The sequence below is a fragment of the Bombina bombina genome, chromosome 1 (genome assembly GCF_027579735.1).
Source record: "Bombina bombina isolate aBomBom1 chromosome 1, aBomBom1.pri, whole genome shotgun sequence".
Lineage (NCBI taxonomy): Eukaryota > Metazoa > Chordata > Amphibia > Anura > Bombinatoridae > Bombina > Bombina bombina.
The window spans coordinates 1,487,717,107-1,487,736,811 of NC_069499.1; the positions used below are offsets into that span (position 1 = coordinate 1,487,717,107).

At 42.0% G+C, this 19,705-nt stretch overlaps 1 protein-coding gene across 1 annotated transcript in view; it reads right to left on the reverse strand.

Annotated features, from left to right (window-relative positions):
* Positions 1-19,705, reverse strand: part of LOC128653786 (ABC-type organic anion transporter ABCA8) — a 405,751-nt gene that overhangs the window by 250,908 nt on the left and 135,138 nt on the right. The window contains exon 18 of the mRNA XM_053707294.1: positions 6,255-6,374. Coding sequence (XP_053563269.1) covers positions 6,255-6,374 — 120 coding nt within the window. The remainder of the gene's footprint in view (positions 1-6,254; positions 6,375-19,705) is intronic.

Below are 19,705 nucleotides of genomic sequence, written 5' to 3' on the forward strand. Positions count from 1 at the left end.
ATGCTGCTCTGATGGCTGTGTGATGGTTAGCAATCCTTTCCCGTATGGTGCCTTGGGTCTTACCCACATAGTGTAGTCCACACGGATAGATAATCAAATTTACCACAAACATCGTTGTACACGTTATCGGATAATTGATCGTGTATATCTTGTTGCCATGTGGATGATTGAATTTCTTGGTTGCTATCATAGCATTACATGTAGTGCAATTAGGACATTGATAGCACCCCTTCTTTTTGCTTATCCGATCCTTGTCTGTGTAACTTGGTGTAGGATCCGAGATAACCAAAAGGTCCTCTGGTTGGCTATAGACACAATACTAATCTAAGGGACCTTTTGGTCATCTCTGATCCTACACAAAGTTACACAGACAAGGATCGGATAAGCAAAAAGAAGGGGTGCTATCGATGTCATAATTGCACTACATGTAATGCTATGATAGCAACCAAGAAATTCAATCATCCACATGGCAACAAGATATACACAATCAATTATCCGATAACATGTACAACAATGTTTTTGGTATATTTGATTATCTGTCCGTGTGGACTACACTATGTGGGTAAGACCAAAGGCACCATACGGGAAAGGATGGCTAACCATTGCACAGAGCAGCATTAAAGAAAGGTGAATCAGACCAACCAGTGGCACACCCCTGGGTGACAGTGAAACATTCAATAGCTGCAATCAAATTGATCTTGATTGACCACATCCCCAAACAAACAAGAGGAGGCAATAGAAATAAACTGTTGCTAAGACGGGAGGCACAATGGATGTTTTGACTGGGAAATTTATACCCGAAGGGTTTGAACTCTCCACCAGATCTTGGTGCCCTTATATAGTGTGGTAATATGGGGTGAGAGGACTGTGGTTCTCTGTGTGTACCAGTGTTGGTTGACACCAGTAGGTTGTGGAAGGGGATCACTGTGTACATACTCCTGCCGGTGGGTAGGGGTTTGTGTAGGTGTGATTTGTGGAGGTACATGGGGGGTGCACTGGATCAGTAGTGGTTCATGCCACCACCCTATATCTCTGCCCGAGACCTGCAGGTTGGATGTAAATCCTTACACCTGGGACACAGGGTTTACCATTTGTGTTCTCACCACCGTAACTAACATTGAACGTAATTAGTGACAACATGCAAGTGTGATTTGGTTGACATAACACTTTGAATGTGTGCAAAATATATATATTAAACAGTATTAAAGTGCAAGATAACAATTTTCTAGACATATGCTGATATTAGTTCTTTTATTTCAATTTATTATATAATCCTTTTAAGTATTTTGGTTTATTGTGGTTGCATGAGTAGCACAAAATTTTATTATAGTTCTTAGGAGTGGTGTGTAATATATTACCTGCTCTAGTTAGGATGAGGTAGACCAACATTAGCAAAAATGAACATTATTAAACACGTGTGACATAAGGTAACCGGAACTGGAAGTGACGTAACTTCCGGAAACCGGACACACAATATTAACAAAAGTAAGTCACGATGTTAGTATTGAGTACTTAAAGATTGGGCAACAAAGAGGTGTATATTTATATAACAGGTAGAGAAAGCTTTAGGATGTTATTATAGTGTAATAAGACACTCATTGTTTATATAAATGCTTGCCATAACGTACCGGAAGTGGTTGATTAACCTCCGGGTTTTGTTTCACTATAGAAGCGGCAGTGTGGTACCGCGGAAGTATATGAATATGTTTAAATATTGTGATTGTTTGATACACAATGTATAACTGCATAATGTGGTATGTTATGATATTTTGAAAGTTTGTAATCAAGAAATAGTTTTTTTAATATGTAAACACATACCAAAAGTGATTGATTTGAATACTTCCGGGTAACAATAGAGGAACCGGAAATGATGTAATGTTGGCGCCTTTTTCTAAACAGGATGTGGGAGATGATTGTGTATTAGTTTGCTTATTTAAGGTGCAGTGTTTGTGTACACTTTATGTTCTGAGGAAGGGGAGGTTTACTCCCCGAAACGTCAATAGATTTGACACCTTTTTTTTTTAAGAAATGCTGTGTGGTTGCTGTTATTTCTGAAGGCTGTTTATTTACACAGAACCTGCAGGTGGTTGACCCAGTGAGGGCGGATTCGCATTGAGAAAAATTTATATATATATATATATATATATATATATATATATATATATATATATATACATATATATATATATATATATATATATATATATATATTTATAAGGGAAAATCATTAGCAAAATCTACAGGAAACCAACAGCTGGCAATGCACTTTTGCACGCCAATAGCTGCGATCCCTGACATGTCCCCTTTGCGTTTGCAAAGGGACAATTTGTTAGGGTTAAACGCAATTGCACACTTGAGCAATCTTTCCAAGAACAATCTAAAGAACTTAGTAATAGGTTAAAAGGAAGAGGATACTCAAATCAAGTTATTTGTAAAGCAGAGAAACAAGTTCAGAGAATTAACAGAACCACTTTGGTTCAAGAACATTCGAAAGCACGCCCCAACTCTGACACAGATTTTCAAGGTGTAACCTTTGTTACAGAATTTAGTCTGCAGTATACAGACATCTGCAAAATTGTTAGAAAGCATTTCAACTTTCTTTCAGCTGATGACAAATTGGAGAAATGTGTTAGTGATGGGTTGTGCTGTTCTTATAGGAGAGCAAAAACTCTTGCTAATGTACTGTCACCATCTTCCTTGCCGAAGCTGAATAGACCAACCAGCTCTTGGCTTATACACAAGGGCCTTTTCAAATGTAGGCACAAATGCCGGGTTTGTGAGTATATCACGGTGTCCAACATGTTTAAATCGGAAGTCACTGGGGATACTTTGCTAGCACTCCTTTGGTTAGACATTTTTTTTGCGCTGTCACAACAAAGATATCTACAGTCTGAGATGGCAGGCCATAGAAAAGGTAACATGTCCCCCAAGAGGAGGTGATCGTGATAGGCTGCTGCGGGAGAGGGAGATGTATTGGATCTTTAAGCTTCAGACAAGGGTTCCCACAGGTCTGAATTCAAAGTACAACTTAATTAATTTCTGGAAATAGTGTACTCGCTATTCGCACCATGCGTCTCCTTCTTCCGCAGTATGCTTCTCCATGTCTCTGTGTCTCACTCCAACCATGATTCTCATGGTCCTTCTAATTTCTTAATTTCTCATTTCTTATAAAACCATGAGCATTTACATATGCACATATGTACCTTAGGAATATATGTTTATACACACATGAAATAGTATAATATTTTTTTAACAGGACTTTTTTGCCTATGTTATTTAAACTCAATTTATTTCTTCCCGTTGACAGGAGTGTAATTCACCTGTCCAGGCCTTACATTCTTATCTATCCCCATTACCCTATGGGTTTCAAGTGATATATTTACATACTCAGTTTCATATATTGAGTATTTGTAGGCTATAGTCCAGAGATTGATATGGGAGGGATATAGTGTTTTATAATTACCTCAAGTAGGTGTATATATTGGTGCATATGTAAATACTCCATTTCATGCATTTCTATCCATATGCCATTTAGCCAATTTTCTATGTAATCTTACGAATTATGTCCCTAACTATGGAAAATTTTGAGGAAAAAAATCTTGAGGCTCAATATGATGTAATGTAATATAAAGGGTTCATTGTTAACCAATTGAATTTCCTTGCTAATTACATTTTAACCTATTAGGTTTTTCCTGCTGCCTTAAATAGGTAAGCAGGTGTTTTACTAGTAGCTATGATTACGCCCTAAGGGCGAAACATGTCAGCAGCAGTCTTTTTGCAAGTTTATGCTACTTTTGTTACCCATGGATGTTATGGGTATTTTAACTGAAATGAATGAATAAATAAAGAATTTGTTTTTTCACTGACCTATATATATATATATAATTCAAAAACTGCCCATGCCCCCTACTGAATATCTTCCAAAATTCCTCTTTGAAGGATTATCCCTGAAAGAAAAGAAGCACTTGCTAATCCTAAAGCAGGACCACTGGATTTGGGCTTCCCTAATATTTACTTCAGTGGTAAAAGTATATTACAATTACCAGTGGTAAATTCATTCTTGGAGTGTTAGCTTCTAGCACCCCAAACAAAAATTTGAGCAAAGGAGCATGCCAGTAAGATTTTACCTTGAGTGGATTAGTAATTCTACTATTTAACGTTGAGTGGACTAGTAATTCTTATTTCCTGAGTAGTAATTTGTCCCCTGACTGGAAAGGTGCAGCAATATGTTTGAGTGTGTGTGTATGAAATGTTTTCTTAGAACACAAAAAAAGAAACTTTCATGTGTGAAAACAAACAAAAAAGTATCAGAACTGAGGCGCTCAAAAAGCTTAATATATGTAGTATCTGGCTTTCAAATGGTTAAAAATAAGTATATTTAATGATAAAAGACAGAAATAAAAAGTATTAAAAATGCATACACATAAAAAATGGATAAATACAATAAATCAATGTATATACATATATAGCTCAGCATACATATGAGCGGCAATTATAAAAATAACAGCAGCAGGGTCCAATGGACAAATAGTGAACAATATGGTATTCGGAAATCCAAGGACTCCTGATGCAAAGCAGCCACAAGGAAAGAGTGATCCGGAGCTCATCGGGTTAGGTGATATCGTCCATATTCGTATCGAAAGCGCTTTTAGCTATTACAGGAGCTTCGTGTGTGGCTTCCAACTTAAAGGGACATGAAACCCAATTTTTTTCATTCATGATTCAGATAGAGAATACAATTTTAAACAACTTTCTAATTTACTTCTATTATCTTATTTATTTAATTCTCTTGTTATCATTTATTGAAGGAGCAGCAATGCACTAATGGTTTCTAACTCAACACATGGGTGAGCCATTTATAATCGATATATGCAGCCACCAATCAACAGCTAGAACCTAGGTTCTCTGCTGCTTCTGAGCTTGCCTAAATAAACCATTCAGCAAAGGATAACAAGAGAAGGAAGCAAATTAAATAATAGAAGTAAATTGGAAAGTTGTTTAAAATTGTATTCTCTATCTGAATCATGAACAAAAATTTTTGGGTTTCATGTCCCTTTAAGCCAATCACTGTACACGAAGCAGTTTCAGGAAGTTCAGCAAAGTTCAGCAAATCGGACCGCTTGTATCAATTGCGGTTGCGATCTTCACTATAGTGAGTGTGCTGACTATGGAAGCCTAGACTTTGTGAAACAGTTGAGCAGTGCACTGAGACGATAGCAGCTTGTTTCCATCCAGCTAAAGGACCTATGATGTTAAAGTCCAGTATACTTTCTTAAGCGCAGTGATGTCGCTTTTATTTTACATGAAATGTTTTCTTACAAAATAGAATTAAATATTTATAACAATCTATTTGGCACTAATAAATACCACAATGTTTTGTAGGATTTGTATTGTGTTTATATAATAAAATTCAAATGCAACAGGCATTATGTGATAATATTTTATGTCTCAAGGGGATTTCATTGTATGCTGCTCAGCAGTTTTTAAAAATTTGCTATCAAAGATAACTTCTTGACACTAAGGACTGAAGCATATGCTAATTCAGAGTCCCATCGTTTCAGGCTCGCCTGAAACGGAAGTTAAAGGGACATGAAACCCAAAATTTTTCTTTCATGATTTAGAAAGAGCATACAATTTTAAACAACTTTCTCATTTACTTCTATTATCTAATTTGCTTCATTTTCTTTATATTATTTGCTGAAAGGCATATCTAGATATGCTCAGTAGATGCTGATTGGTGGCTGCACATAGATGTCTTGTGTGATTGGCTCACCCATGTGCATTGCTATTTCTTAAACAAAGTATATCTAAAGAATGTTACAAATTAGATAATAGAAGTAAATTGGAATGTTATTTAAAATTGTATTCTCTACCTGATTCATGAAAAAAAATGTTGGGGTTTAGTGTCCCTTTAAGAAGCAGCTGTCATAAGACCGCTGCTCCTTGCCCTGTCTGCCACCTTTTAGGTGACGGATTGAAATCATCCTGATCTGATACGATCAGGATGATTGACAGCCTCTGCTAGCGGCCAATTGGCCGCCTGTGAGCAGGGGGCGGCATTCTCATGAAATGCTTGTGCAATGATAAATCCCGACAGCGTACTCTACAGCGAATCATGTTTGCTCGGCATTTAATAAATGTACCCCTAATAGTCTCACTAAAATACAAGGCAAAAATAATGCAAAAATTGCACCTTTTAGTTTACTTTGAACCCACCAAAAATGGTATTTAAAAAAAAAAAATAATAACTTTACCTCCTTGTTCAATCTCTGATTCTCCCTCCAGTTTTAAAAAAACATCATCCAAGGTTGTCATAGAGACTCCATAACTGAGAATACCCTGGCCTATGCGGGTGTCCAGATGTGAAAACAGATCTAGAGTGTTAAGTAAAAGAAAAGACAATAAAATATATATATATATTAGTACTGTACTGTATTTTAATTTTAAAAATAGTTTACTATAGTTCCTTCCTCTGTTCTTCCTTCTATTATAAAACAAACTTATACTTTTCTCTTTCACCAAAGAAAATCCAATCAACCAATATACCCCGCAGGCAGATCATAAAGTGCCGTAAGTCTGATAAACTAGCGATGTCCAGAAATGAGCGTAAAAAAAATACAATGAGTCGCCAGTGACTTACGGCACTTTAGAAACTGCCGGTGCCTAAGAAAGTAAAGAAAATATCAAATCTCCCGTAAAAAACCCTATATCCACAATCCCCCCTCTCACTACTAATTATAAAGGTATTAACCCCTAGACCAACAACCCCCCGCAATGTAATAAGCCTAATTAAACCATTAACCCCTATATCCGCCATCAAACCACACCGCAAGTAATAACTAAATTATTAACCCCTAAATCCACCAACCCCAGCATCGCAAACTACCTATTAAAACTATTAACCCCTAATCCGCCATCAACCCACAACGCAATAAACCCATAAAAACTATTAACCCCTTAACCCGCCAAAGCCCACAATGCAATAAACCTATTAAAGTATTAACCTCTAAACTGCCAAAGCCCACAATGCAATAAACCTAACCCCCCCTAACCTAACCCCCCCCTAAATGAACCCAAATTACCTAATTTACAAAATACTAAAGTTACTATTAAATTAAAAAAAACTAACACTACTTTAAAAATACAAATAAACTAAGTATAAATTAAAGGGACAGTCTAATCGAAATTCTGGAGTAGACTGTCCCGTTAAGCTACAATTACAGAAAATAAAAAAATCTAAGATTACATAAAATAAAAAAGAAAAATACCAAATTTTAAAAAATTATACCTAATCCCTATGAAAATAAAAAAGCCCTCCCAAAATAAAAACACCCCCTACTCTAATAAACTACCAGTAGCCCTTAAAAGGGCTTTTTGCAGGGCATTGCCCCAAGATAATCAGCTCAGTAACAGTAAAAAAACCCACCCACAAAACCCCCCCAAATAAAATAACCTAACACTAAAAACCCTAAACTACCCATTGCCCTGAAAAGGGCACTTGTTGGGCATTGCCCTTAAAAGGGCATTTAGCTCTTTTACTGCCCACCCTATCCAAATAAAATAAAACCCCCTAAAAAACCCTTAAAAAACCCTAAGTCTAAGCCCCAGGTTGCTACTCACCATTCCTGAAGTCCAGCGGAGAAGGTCCTGTTCCAGGCGGTGAAGTCTTCTTCCAAGCGGCAACCTCTTCTTTCTTTTTCCTGGAACATCCTTCGCGGAGAGGAGCTGAAGACTGAAGACCGCGGAGCTGAAGACCGGCGACCCTGGAACTGAAGACCGGCAACCGCGGAGCCATGGAGCGTGGAGGATCCTCTTCGTACGATCTTCGCTGCACACTGGATAGAGAATTCAAGGGACGCGATTAAAAATGGCATCCCTTGAATTCCTATTGGCTGATTTGATTCTTCAAATTCAAATCAGCCAATAGGATGAAAGCTACTCAAATCCTATTGGCTGTTCAAATCAGCCAATAGGATGAGAGCAACTGAAATTCTATTTGCTATTTAAATCAGGAAATTATATCAGACCAATGAAAAAACAATATGGGCTAGATTACAAGTGGAGCGCTAAATTATAAATGGGCAAATTTGCCTGTTTGTGGGAGAGCGATAATTAACCAGCCCTTACAAATGGCTGGTTGCGCTTGCGGTATTAATTAGCTCTCTGAAAATTAACTGGATTATATTTCTGGTAAATTTTCTAAAAGTGCCCCAAATGCCCTCAAAATAGAAGGCATTGTAGTTTATTAAAAAAAAAAAAAATCTAGCTTTTTTTTAAATTAAAAAAAACTGCACTAGGCAGTTTTGGGGCTTTAAAGTTGGTGGGGGTGCCTTTACCTTGCGGTCTATGGGAACTGTGTGTTCCCATAGACCGCAATGTAAATATGTATATGATTATATACATATACTGTATATTGTATTTATTCATATACATACTGTACATATTACAAAATGCTGCAATTTTAATGCGAGCTCGCTTACGCATTTCGATTAACTTGTAATACCAGTGCACATTGTCATGCACTTTTATTATAAAGTGGAGCGCTAATATAGCTTGCATGCACTTGTAATGTGGCCCTATATCGTTACTTAATTAAAAGGACATGAAACCCCAAATTTTTCTTTGGTGATTAAGTTAGAAAAACATACATTTTCAAGTAACTTTCCAATTTACTTCTTTTACCAATTTCACTTCATTCTATTGATATCCTTTATCAAAGGAGCAGCACAGCACTACTGGGAGCTAGCTGAACACACCAGTAAACCAATGGTAATAGAAAAGGCTTGCCAGAAACACGGGGCTTCAAGCTCAGTACGGAGCTTGATAGATATGCCCCTGAGAGTGCAGTCCCCTACTGTGTTTTGTATATATATATATTAGTTGGCTTTCTGCATGAATTGGTCATAAAATTTCATCTCATCTTGGAGTAAACACTTGGATTTAAAATCTAGTTGATCCTCCTTTGCCAGCAATAACCTTAATCAAACATTTCTGGTAGTTGTGGATTAGACTTGCACAATGCTCTGGAGGAATTTTGGACCACTCTTCCTTACAGAGCTGCTTCTTCTCAGCCATATTGTTAGGATGTCTGGTGTGAACAGCTCTCTTGAGGTCATTCCACACCATGGGGTTAAGGTCTGGGCTCTAACTGGGTCATTACAAAAGGCTGATTTTCTTTTTTTTAAACCATTCTGTAGTGGATTTACGTTGATGTTTAGGGTCACTGTCCTGCTGCACTACCCAACTTCAACCAAACTTCAGCTGGCGCACAGCAACCCTAATGTTAGCCTGCAGGATATCTTGATAAACTTGGGAATTAATTCGTCCCTCGATAATGGCAAGTAGTCAAAGTCCGCGAAGCAGCAAAGCAGCCCCAAATCAAAATGCTCCCTCCTCCATACTATACTGTTGGGATGATGTTTTCATGTTGGTATGTGGTGCCTTTTCTACGCCATACATAGTGCTGTGTGTTCTCCCCAAACAACTCAAGCTTAATTTCATCAGCCCACAAAGTATTTTCCCAGTATTGCTGTGGAGTGTCAAGGTGGTCTTGGGAAAACTTCAGGCATTTAGCAATGTTTTTTGGGAAAGCATCGGCTTCCTTTGTGGTGTCCTGCCATGGATAGTAGACTCATGAACAGAGATGATAACCAGTTCCAATGATTGAAATTAGCAAGTACTAATAAGATGGCTATGTATCCTTGCAAAGATACTCTTCAACTTATTGCAAGTGGCCACTCTTGGGCCTCATTCTTATGAGAATCATAAGAGAAGGTAACAAAATGCAAAATAGAACACACAGACGTAACACAATATAAGGGAAATAATCTGTCTTTAAGAGAAAGGTTGCAATAATTACAAACACTGAGGCCTATTTATCAAAGCGTCAACTATGCTGCATTTGCGGGTGTCAGTACGCTCGCCAAACATCGTGGCCGCGGATCTGAATACGATCTCCTTATTTGTAAAAAAAAGCCGTCAAAAACACGCGCGTCAAGTACGGTGCGAAGATCATCGGACTGGTGTTAACTAACAGTCATCAGGCTTTTCCCAACTTTATTTATACCATTTCAATACTGTCCACGAACAAGCACATTTCTCTTTAGCACATTATTGTATATAGTGTAAATATATTCTTTTTCTGAGCAGGACTAATTGTGAATATAGCAAGTAGCGACATATTTGGTGCAAAGTGGAGAGTGAATTATTAGAATTCTTGTTAAGATTGGACATACATATTTTAGTATGTATACACACATATATATATATATATATATATATATATATATATATATATATATATATATATATATGTCACAAGGGAATTGCACTCCTAGCAAACAAGTAATCCAATGCCCTGGGTGCAGCCAACAAATTAGACAAGTATATGAAACAAGTGCACTCCAAGGGATCCTTAAGCAGTCACTTTTATTTAGCTAAATAAAAGTGACTGCTTAAGGATCCCTTGGAGTGCGCTTGTTTCATATACTTATATATATATATATATATATATATATATATATATATATATATATATATATATATATATATATATATATATATATGTGTGTGTGTGTGTGTTATGTCAGCAATCTTTTGCAAGCACATCTAAATGTCCCGAAGTTCCTTTTTTGTTCTAAACAATGTTGTCTGTTATATCTCTGTGTTTATTTATACCACTATATGTATATATTGTAAATGTATTATTATTCTGAGCAGGAATAATTTCGAATATAACATGTAATCAGAATATCATATGTATTTATTTGAAATCTATGGCTATTTTAAAGGGATAGGAAAGTGAAAATTTAAGTTGCACTAGTGGGAGCTAGCTGCTAATTGGTGCCTGCACACATTTGTCTCTTGTGATTGGCTAAATAGATGTGTTGAGCTAGCTGCCAGTAGCTGTCAGTAGTGCAATGCTGTTCCTTCAGCAAAGGAGAATGAAGCAAATTTGATAATAGAAGTAAATTGGAAAGTTGTTTAAAATTGTATGTTCTATCCAAATCTTGAAATAATATTTTGGGGTATCCTATGGGCCAGGTTTCTCTCTGCACCTGTCTTACCCCTCCTGATTGCAATCTATTTTTAAAAACCACCCCTTCACAGGTGTTATACAATGGCCTGGCATATAAGATGACATTTCGTACTGAAAAATAATAAGAGAAGGAAGAAATAAACTGAACATATCATGACAGTAAAGAGTTGAATTTAATTTATCTGAATCATGACAGTTTAAAGTTAGGTGGGCTATCCCATTGAGCTATTAGCTTAAGATGTTATTGAAACAAACATCAATTTGAATTTTAAAATCCTTGTCTAAAATATTACACTGTGTCCTAATGTCAGCATCAATGTTTATCTTTAATACTAATTTCCCATATACATAATTTCAAAGTATAATACAAATGGCACTTACAAGTTCTGATGAGTGATCAATGACTCAATTTGATTTGTTAGTGATAGTTTCAAAATTTATTTTTGAATCAAATTGGCTGATGTCATAAATCATGTGATTATGCATATTCCAATCAAAAGTGGTGGAACAATTCACTAGTGTGTGGGTTATTTAGGAGTTTGCATCATAATTAATGCGAAAAGTGTTGCGTCAAATATGGCGCGAAGTGGAGAGTGGGACTTGAATTACATGGCTTAAACATGGTGCACATAGATTTTTCAAAAAAATAAAAAGGAAGTTAGCTATATTATGTTGTGTATTAATTTCATTTTTATCTCTATATCTATTAGTGCAACAAGTTTGTGGCAAAACTTTGCACCATATATGTAGAAATAATATTGTCCCCTTGATTTGTAATGAGAGACAAAGTTGTAGCATAATCTATAAGTAGTAATGTATTTTTCATTTTTATCCCTATATCTACTAGTGCACCAAATGTGGAGCAATAATATTGTTTGATTTTTGAAGGGTATACATATTTAATAATGTTTTAAATTGAGTTTTATTAGGTGATATGCTTCACTCTCTCACAGCATCGAACATAAGATTTCAGTGGTTTCCAAATTCCATTGACTTCTATAGCATCCACAACCTCAAGGGTGGCGGATTGAAAACTAGGTATGCTGCGTCGCATAAGACTCAAGCGTAACTATTCATTTTTTGATAACTTCTTGACTGCTTCAAATTGTGTCGAATAGGAGGGCGAATACACAGAATTACGCTTAAATTCAACAGGTTTTCTATTCGCATCTATCTGCGTCGAATTGAGACTGGCGAATCGTATGTTACATCACAAAATTCTAATTTTTTCCAATCTTGATGCTTTGATAACTACGGCGCTATAATCTCGCGACAACTATGACGCGGAATTCAAGCGCATTTTAAGATGACGCTTTGATAAATAGGCCTTACTGTCTGAATCTTTTGTGAATAATTGCAGGTTTCAAGCTTCTTTGACAAATATAAAGTTTGTAAGCAAGATTCTCATATCAGACATTCCTCCTAATAATATTCACATACACACATTTAACAGGCACCACCCAGAAGTACAATAGTAATCATGGGCACTAAATAGATTCAGAAAAAAAAAATTTTTTAGTCACACACAATGTATGTCATTCATATAAATTGGATTGTTAAAAAATATATTAAATGAATATCAAATGTGCTTTTTATCAGAAAAATTACCATACTGCATTTGTGTAAGGTTTTTATGACAGCACGCCTTTTAGCAATGAACACAAGTGCTACATTTAAAGGGAAATTAAACACAAATTGTAAGCTGCATGATAATGTACCTTTATATCTGAGAAGAATTTTGCAATAAATAATGCAGCTTTATTTTGCCAGATGAGCATATTGGGTTTTTTTTCTGGGGGATTTTCCAACTGATTTCCCTGTCCTCCAGATGAAAAGAACCCTTGCTAACCTATCACAAAGTAGTACTGCAATGAAGGGAAGAGACTGGGATATCCTGCCCTTTTCTCTTCGTTAAAAAGCTGCTCCTGGAATTTGTAGCGCTGAATGGAGGGAGCTTTGACCAGAGGAGGAAAGAGGCCCCCCTCTCTCCTTCCTCTCGGTGGTACAGGCTGGCTGGGGGACAGGAGGGGCTGAGGCAGAGGTTTTAAAGGTGGCAGGCTGAGCGGGAAAAGCAACACAATAATTTGTTGAGAGGAAGTGGAGCATCTTGTGTACTGCTTGTCCTGCTTAGCCTGCGTCATGGCAGGGATAGAGGCGGTGCTATTGCAGCTTAGGGAGGCGGCACAGGAGCGTGGCCCTACCTGGCTTGAGGGTCAGGTCCGGGCTCTTCTCGGCACTCCGGTGCCTGTTGCAGTGGTGGGGCGGGCGGCCCCCAGGAAGAGGTCGGGCAGGATTTCAAAGCCTCCGTTGAGGCTCAGCCCAGAGGTGCGCGGGAGGGCCGGTGGAGACCGGATGTCGGCGCCTAGTGCGCAGAAGAGGCCTGTGGCGGTGGCGGTTGCGGCAGCTGGGTAGTCCAGGCCCGCGGCGGTAGCAGTGTCTCAGGCTGGGAGGAGCGGCAGTGATCAGGAGCTGAGGCCTATGGTGGTAACGGCTGCTGCGGTACTGGGGATGGGGAGGTTGATTACGGCCGGGAGCAGTCTGAGGGTGAGGGGGGGTTCTCTGGGGGGGGGTCAGAGCTGGGCCTAATGGTTCTAGGAGGGAGCATGGAGGGGTGGAGGGTGGTGTTGTTGGGGGGGATTCTCTGCCCCTTTGCAGCATTTCAGAGAGGGTGGGATTAGTGTCAGCACAGGTCCTGGCAGGTTGGGTGGTAGAAGGGAGATAACAGTGCAGGCAGAGGTCCATAGGGGCATTTCATCTGATAACTGCCCCATGTTAGTGGACCAGGAATATGGGTCTGGAAAGGAGGTGGAGGAGATGGAGAGTGATCCAGGGGTGGTTGGTTTGTATCTTGATTAATCAGATGAGGAGTGTGTGTCCCCCTCTCCTGGGGCCAGTGGTATGCCGGTTAGCCGGTTTGGGGGTGTTGTTAGTGTGCCCACTGGGGGTGTCATTAACCCTGGGGTGTATTTTGCTTCGGGGGTCGGTGGTGTTGATGATGTGGGGGGCTCACATGTCAGTTTTTCTTTTTCAGAGGCAGGTTCTACTGGGCTACGGCCTGGCCCGCGGCTAGGCCCATCTACAGCGGCGGATTCTATGGACGGCCTAGAGGAGGACTTCTTTGGCCTGCACGGCTCTTGGACAGAATCCATTTGAATAGAGCCTGATGACGGCGGACAGCAGGATCCGTTGCCCGTTGCTGGGGTCGAGGTGAGAGGAGGGGCTAGGGGGGTTGGGTTGGCAGGATCTCGGGGTAGGGCCAGGCTGCCTGTGGGAAATATTTGGGGTGGTAGGGGGGTGGACAGACGGCCGGGTGTTTTGGTAGGCCAAGGGGGTGTTCCTAGGGGGGGCGCTAGAAGACGACCAGTGGCGGAGGGCACACATGGCTAGGGGTGCCATTCAGCCACAAGGGAGGCGGGGGGAGGGGATTGTTACAACTTAATTTGTGTTCACGTGCTGATATTTTCCAGGAAGCTACATGGCAGCCGAACCAGTCTGCACGGACGGCTGCCATAGTTCATGAAGGTGTACAGCGGAGAACGGAGCCACGTGAGGGCGGGCTCCAGGCTGCGGTTGAAGAATCATCAGGAGTGCGGACAGAGGACAATTCTACAGGTGAGGCTGGGATAGTGAATGTGGGGGGTAATGTTGTGGGGTGTGATGATGTTTCTGTGGCTGTGAGGGTTGTTGCGGGCTTTCAGGATTTGTTGTCACAATTGGAAGGGGCGGCCCCTCCAAAGGAGATAGCAGTCGAGAGGTCATGGGTCCCGGCTCCGGTGGTGTCGGTTCCTGTAGCGTCAGGGGGGGGCGCGGCCGGTCCGGGGATGGGTTCACCGGCCCGCATGGGTGGGCCACCTGCGGCGGTGCAGGGCACTTGTCCGCCAGTGGTGGTTCAGGGACCTGGGCCTGCGGTTGTTTCTGCCCCTGGGGCATCTAAATCGGCGGAGGGGGTAGAGTTGAGAGTGGCAGACACGGCGATGTCCCGTTCCTGCCTCTGTTCCATTGGGCCATTGGGGATGCACCTGATGGCGGAGGTCAGGGACAAGATATGTAAGAGGGAGTTTATTGAACTGTTTTCGCTCCTTCCTCTTGAGCAATCCTTTGAAATCCCAGAGGATTCCAAAAAGGATGTGGCCAAGAAGGAGGAGGAGGAGCGTAAGAAACGTTATAGGAAACTACCTAAAACATTTTCTAATTGGTTCCAATCCTTTGTCATTAATGCCAGTGTTTTTGCGAGTAAATTCCCGGAGCAGGGTAGTGCCTTGTTCTGTTACTTGGATGAGATCACAGCCGCGCAGCGGACGTATGGCGGGATGGCTTGGTGGTCGTATGACGAGCACTTTCGTCAGCGGCTGTCGGTCAAGCCGGATATGAGGTGGGACGACCGGGACATGGGGTTGTGGCTAAAAATAATGACACCGTTGAGAGCCTCCCAGTCCTTTCGGTTGGGTGCCGGTGGTCCCTCCACTGGTGGGTCCCCGGCATTGGTTAGGAAAGGGTGTTGCTTCGCATTTAACGAGAAATCATGTAAGTGGGGTGCCACGTGCAAATTCAAGCACGAGATGTTTCCGGAAGGGACAGGCAGGGGGTGCAGGAGATTCGGCTGACATAGGGGGTGACCCCGGTTAGGCTAGACATGATGGAGCATTGGCTCGTCCTGTACACTAGGCGGCGGGGTTGTCGCGAGACAGCGGCGGTTTTGTATCATGGTTTTCAATTCGGTTTTGTTATTCCGTCGCAAGGTGGGAGTCGGGTATTCAGGGGTAATTTGAAGTCGGCCCGCTTGTGGCCAGAGGTGGTACGGGAAAAATTGAACAAGGAGGTGTCCTTGGGGCATATGGCTGGTCCATTTGATCATCCTCCCATTGTGGACTTGAGAATATCTCCGCTTGGGGTGGTTCCCAAGAGGGAGCCCGGTAAGTTCCGGCTAATCCATCATCTCTCTTTTCCCAAAGGGGGATCGGTGAATGATGGGATCCCTCAGGAATTGGCATCGGTAAAATATGCCTCTTTTGACCAGGCGGTGGCATTTCGGCCTTATTGGCAAAAGTTGACATAGAGGCGGCGTTCCGGTTGTTGCCGGTGCACCCGTCCTCGCATCGTTTGTTGGGTTGTTGTGTGGATGGCTTGTACTACGTGGATTTGTGTTTGCCTATGGGCTGCTCCATTTTGTGTTCGTTGTTTGAGTAGTTCAGTTCGTTCCTGGAATGGGTGGTTTCTGTGCGGTCAGGTTAGTCGTCATTGGTGCATTACCTTGACGATTTCTTGTCTGTCGGCCCGGCTGGGTCGGAAGTTTGTGGGAGGTTACGGGATGTTTGCTGTCAGGTGGCGTTGGATTGTGGTGTGCCAATAGCCGAGGAAAAATCAGAGGGGCCGGTGTCGGTGCTGGATTTCCTGGGTATTAAGATTGACTCCGTCACTATGGAGTGCAGACTGATAAAGTGAAAGATTTGCTGGAGATTGTTGACCGCTGTTTGGTAACTAAGAAGATCACGTTGCATGATCTTCAGTCTTTGGTTGGCAAGTTCAATTTTGCATGCAGGATCATCCCCATGGGGAGGGTCTTTTGCAGGCGGTTGTCCTTAGCTACGGCGGGTGTCGTCAAGCCGCACCATTTTGTGCATTTGTCGAGGGAGCTGAAAGATGACTTGAGAGTGTGGCGGTGTTTTTTGTTGGGTTTCAATGGCTCTGCATTGATTCAATCGCCTAGGGTTTCGAATGAGGAGTTGTGACTGGTGACGGATGCAGCTGGTAGTTGTGGTTTCGGGGCTTACTTCATGGGACAATGGTGTGCAGCTGAATGGCCAGCGGAATGGTTGTCTGGTGGCTTAGTGAAGAACTTGGTTTTCTTGAAGCTTTTCCCAATTGTGGTGTCTCTGTACGTGTGGGAGGGTGAATTGAGTAACAGGTCGGTGGTGTTCTCGACTGACAATATGGGTGTCGTTTCGGCTTTAAATACATTAACGGCTTCCTCGTTGCCGGTGTTGCGTTTGTTGCGTCTGTTGGTTTTGAAGTGTTTGAGGATGAACGTGTGCATTAAGGCTAAGCATATCCCAGGTGTTGATAATCCTATAGCCGATTCCCTCTCTCGCTTTCAGTGGCGGCGGTTCAGGGAATTGGCTCCTCGGACAGACGCGACAGGTTGCCAGTGCCCAGTATTTCTGTGGAGGCTCGGTACGGAAGATTGGCTGGATGGGTGAAGGCCTCGCTTGCTCCAGGTACTTGGGCTTCTTATTCCAGAGTGTGGTGGGATTGGGAGTCCAGGCGGAGGGTATCGGGTTTTGTGGAAAGGGGTACGGATCTTACTGGTGCTCTGTTGGATTGGATGTGGGAATGGGGGTGCCATAGGTTGTCCCCTTCAGCTATGGATAGGCGTATGGCAGCTTTGTCATTTAGTTTTAAACTGCTCGGTCTACACGATGCTACAAAGGTTTTTTGTGTTAGGCAGGTTTTGAAGGGTTTAAAAAAGGGGTCGGTTGGCCCGTCCCCGGACGGCAGGAGGCCGATTACTTTTTCATTGCTGCAACGGTTGTATGAGGTCCTGGAAGTCGTGTGCCGGTCGGTTTATGAAATTTGTTTGTTCAGGGCGGCTTATGTTCTGGCCTTTTTCGGGGCTTTTAGGGTCTTGGAATTGGTTAGCAAAAATCTGAAGTTGATGGGTGGTTTGGGTTTTTCGGATGTGTATTTATTTGATTCTAGGGTGGAGATATTTTTGAGAAAAAGTAAGACAGACCAGTTGGGGAAAGGTAGGACGATTGTCCTTTTTCCCAGTGGAGCCTTGGTTTGTCCTTGGCGTTGTGTTCAGGAGTACTTGGGGGTCCGGCCAGGACTCGAAGGTTTGTTGTTAATTCATCAGGACGGGAGTCCTATGTCGCAGTTTCAGTTCAAGGTGGTGCCTAAAAAAGTGTTGGGCCAGTTGGGAGTCAATCCGGCCGATTTTGGAACCCCTTCTTTTCGAATTGGGGCCGCGATGGAAGCATCCATGAGGGGGCTTTCCGAAGCGGAAGTTAAGGGGATTGGCAGGTGGGGTTCGGGTCGTTTTCGGCTGTATGTGCGCCCTGAATTGGGTATTTGAGGTGAATTTTCTTGTGGTTCATTGATCTTCTATGTTTTAGGTGTGGAGCGTTTGTGGTTGGTCGGCCACTCTCTCATTTATTGGGCACGGAAGGCAGCTGCTGCGAAGGTGGATGGTTTGCAGTTGGGCATTGCCAAATCTCGTGGTGAAGTGAAATGGTTTGGTGTGAGGGGACTAAGATGGGACGGATTGCTGCCTCTGGTGTTGGATTATTGCAGGCATTTTCAGCCTCCAAATGTGTTGGTAATCCATGCTGGGGGGAATGACCTTGATTTTTTGCCGCAGAGAGAGTTGTATAGAATCATGAAGAGGGACATTGGTAGATTAAAGAGCTTGTTCCCGTCTTTGACCATTGTGTGGTCGGATATCCTGCCGAGGATGGTGTGAAGGTAGGCCTGGGACCCGGTGCGCCTGGATAAGAGCAGGCGGAAAGTAATTAAGATTATGGGTGCTTTTGTGAGGAAGCTTGGGGTTTCGGTCGTTCATCACCCAGACTTGGCGGAGGTTGGTGAGGGTGAATTCTATCTGCCTGATGGGGTGCATTTAAATGATTTCAGGCTGCAGCTTTTTATCCTCAATTTTAAGGAGGCCCTATGTGCGGTTGGTGGGTTGGAAGGACTGGGCTGAGGTGTCAGGCCAGTCGGTGGCGGGGGTGCTAGCCCTTAAATTGCAGATTAATTATGGCCAATGGTTGGTTTTGGTGGAATTTTGTATTCCCCATTGGGGAATGCAAGGTGGGGTTTTCTAAGGGCAAGGGGTTCCTTAGAAACCTGGATGTGGAGAATTGTGATGGGCCCAACCATTTTGCACGGTTGGGTCCAGTAAACAAGGAGTTACGGCCATAGTTAAATTAAGAAACTTAACAGGGGACTAGCACCGCTGTGGTTTGAAGTGTAATATGTTTACAATTGTTTGCACTGTTATTTATTAAGTTATTAAAAGTTTTACTAAGTTATTTATTAATAAACGGGCTGCGGCCAATTTTGCACCAATGCCAAGTCTGTTGTCTGTTATTTATGAGGGGTTTATGTTGAGGGTTGGTATTAATGTGTGTTGGTTAAGGGCCGGAGATTTGACGACATAAAAGGTCAAGCTGCTCCTGGAATTTGCAGTGCTAAATGGAGGGAGCTTTGACCGGAGGAGGAAAGAGGCCCCCCCTCTCTCCTTCCTCTCGGTGGTACAGGCTGGCTGGGGGACAGGAGGGGCTGAGGCAGAGGTTTTAAAGGGGGCAGGCTGAGCGGGAAAAGCAGCACAATAATTTGTTGAGAGGAAGTGGAGCATCTCCCTCCCACCCATCCCTAATTTTGAAGAATTGTGTTTGTTATGTGTTTTTCTTTTCAGGTTTTATGTTGCAGTCGGGAGGCGGGGGTGCTAGCCCTTAAATTGCAGATTAATTATGGCCAATGGTCGGTTTTGGTGGAATTTTGTATTCCCCATTGGGGAATGCAAGGTGGGGTTTTCTAAGGGCAAGTGGTTCCTTAGAAACCTGGATGTGGAGGATCGTGACGGGCCCAACCATTTTGCACGGTTGGGTCCAGTAAACAAGGAGTTACGGCCATAGTTAAATTAAGAAACTTAACAGGGGACTAGCACCG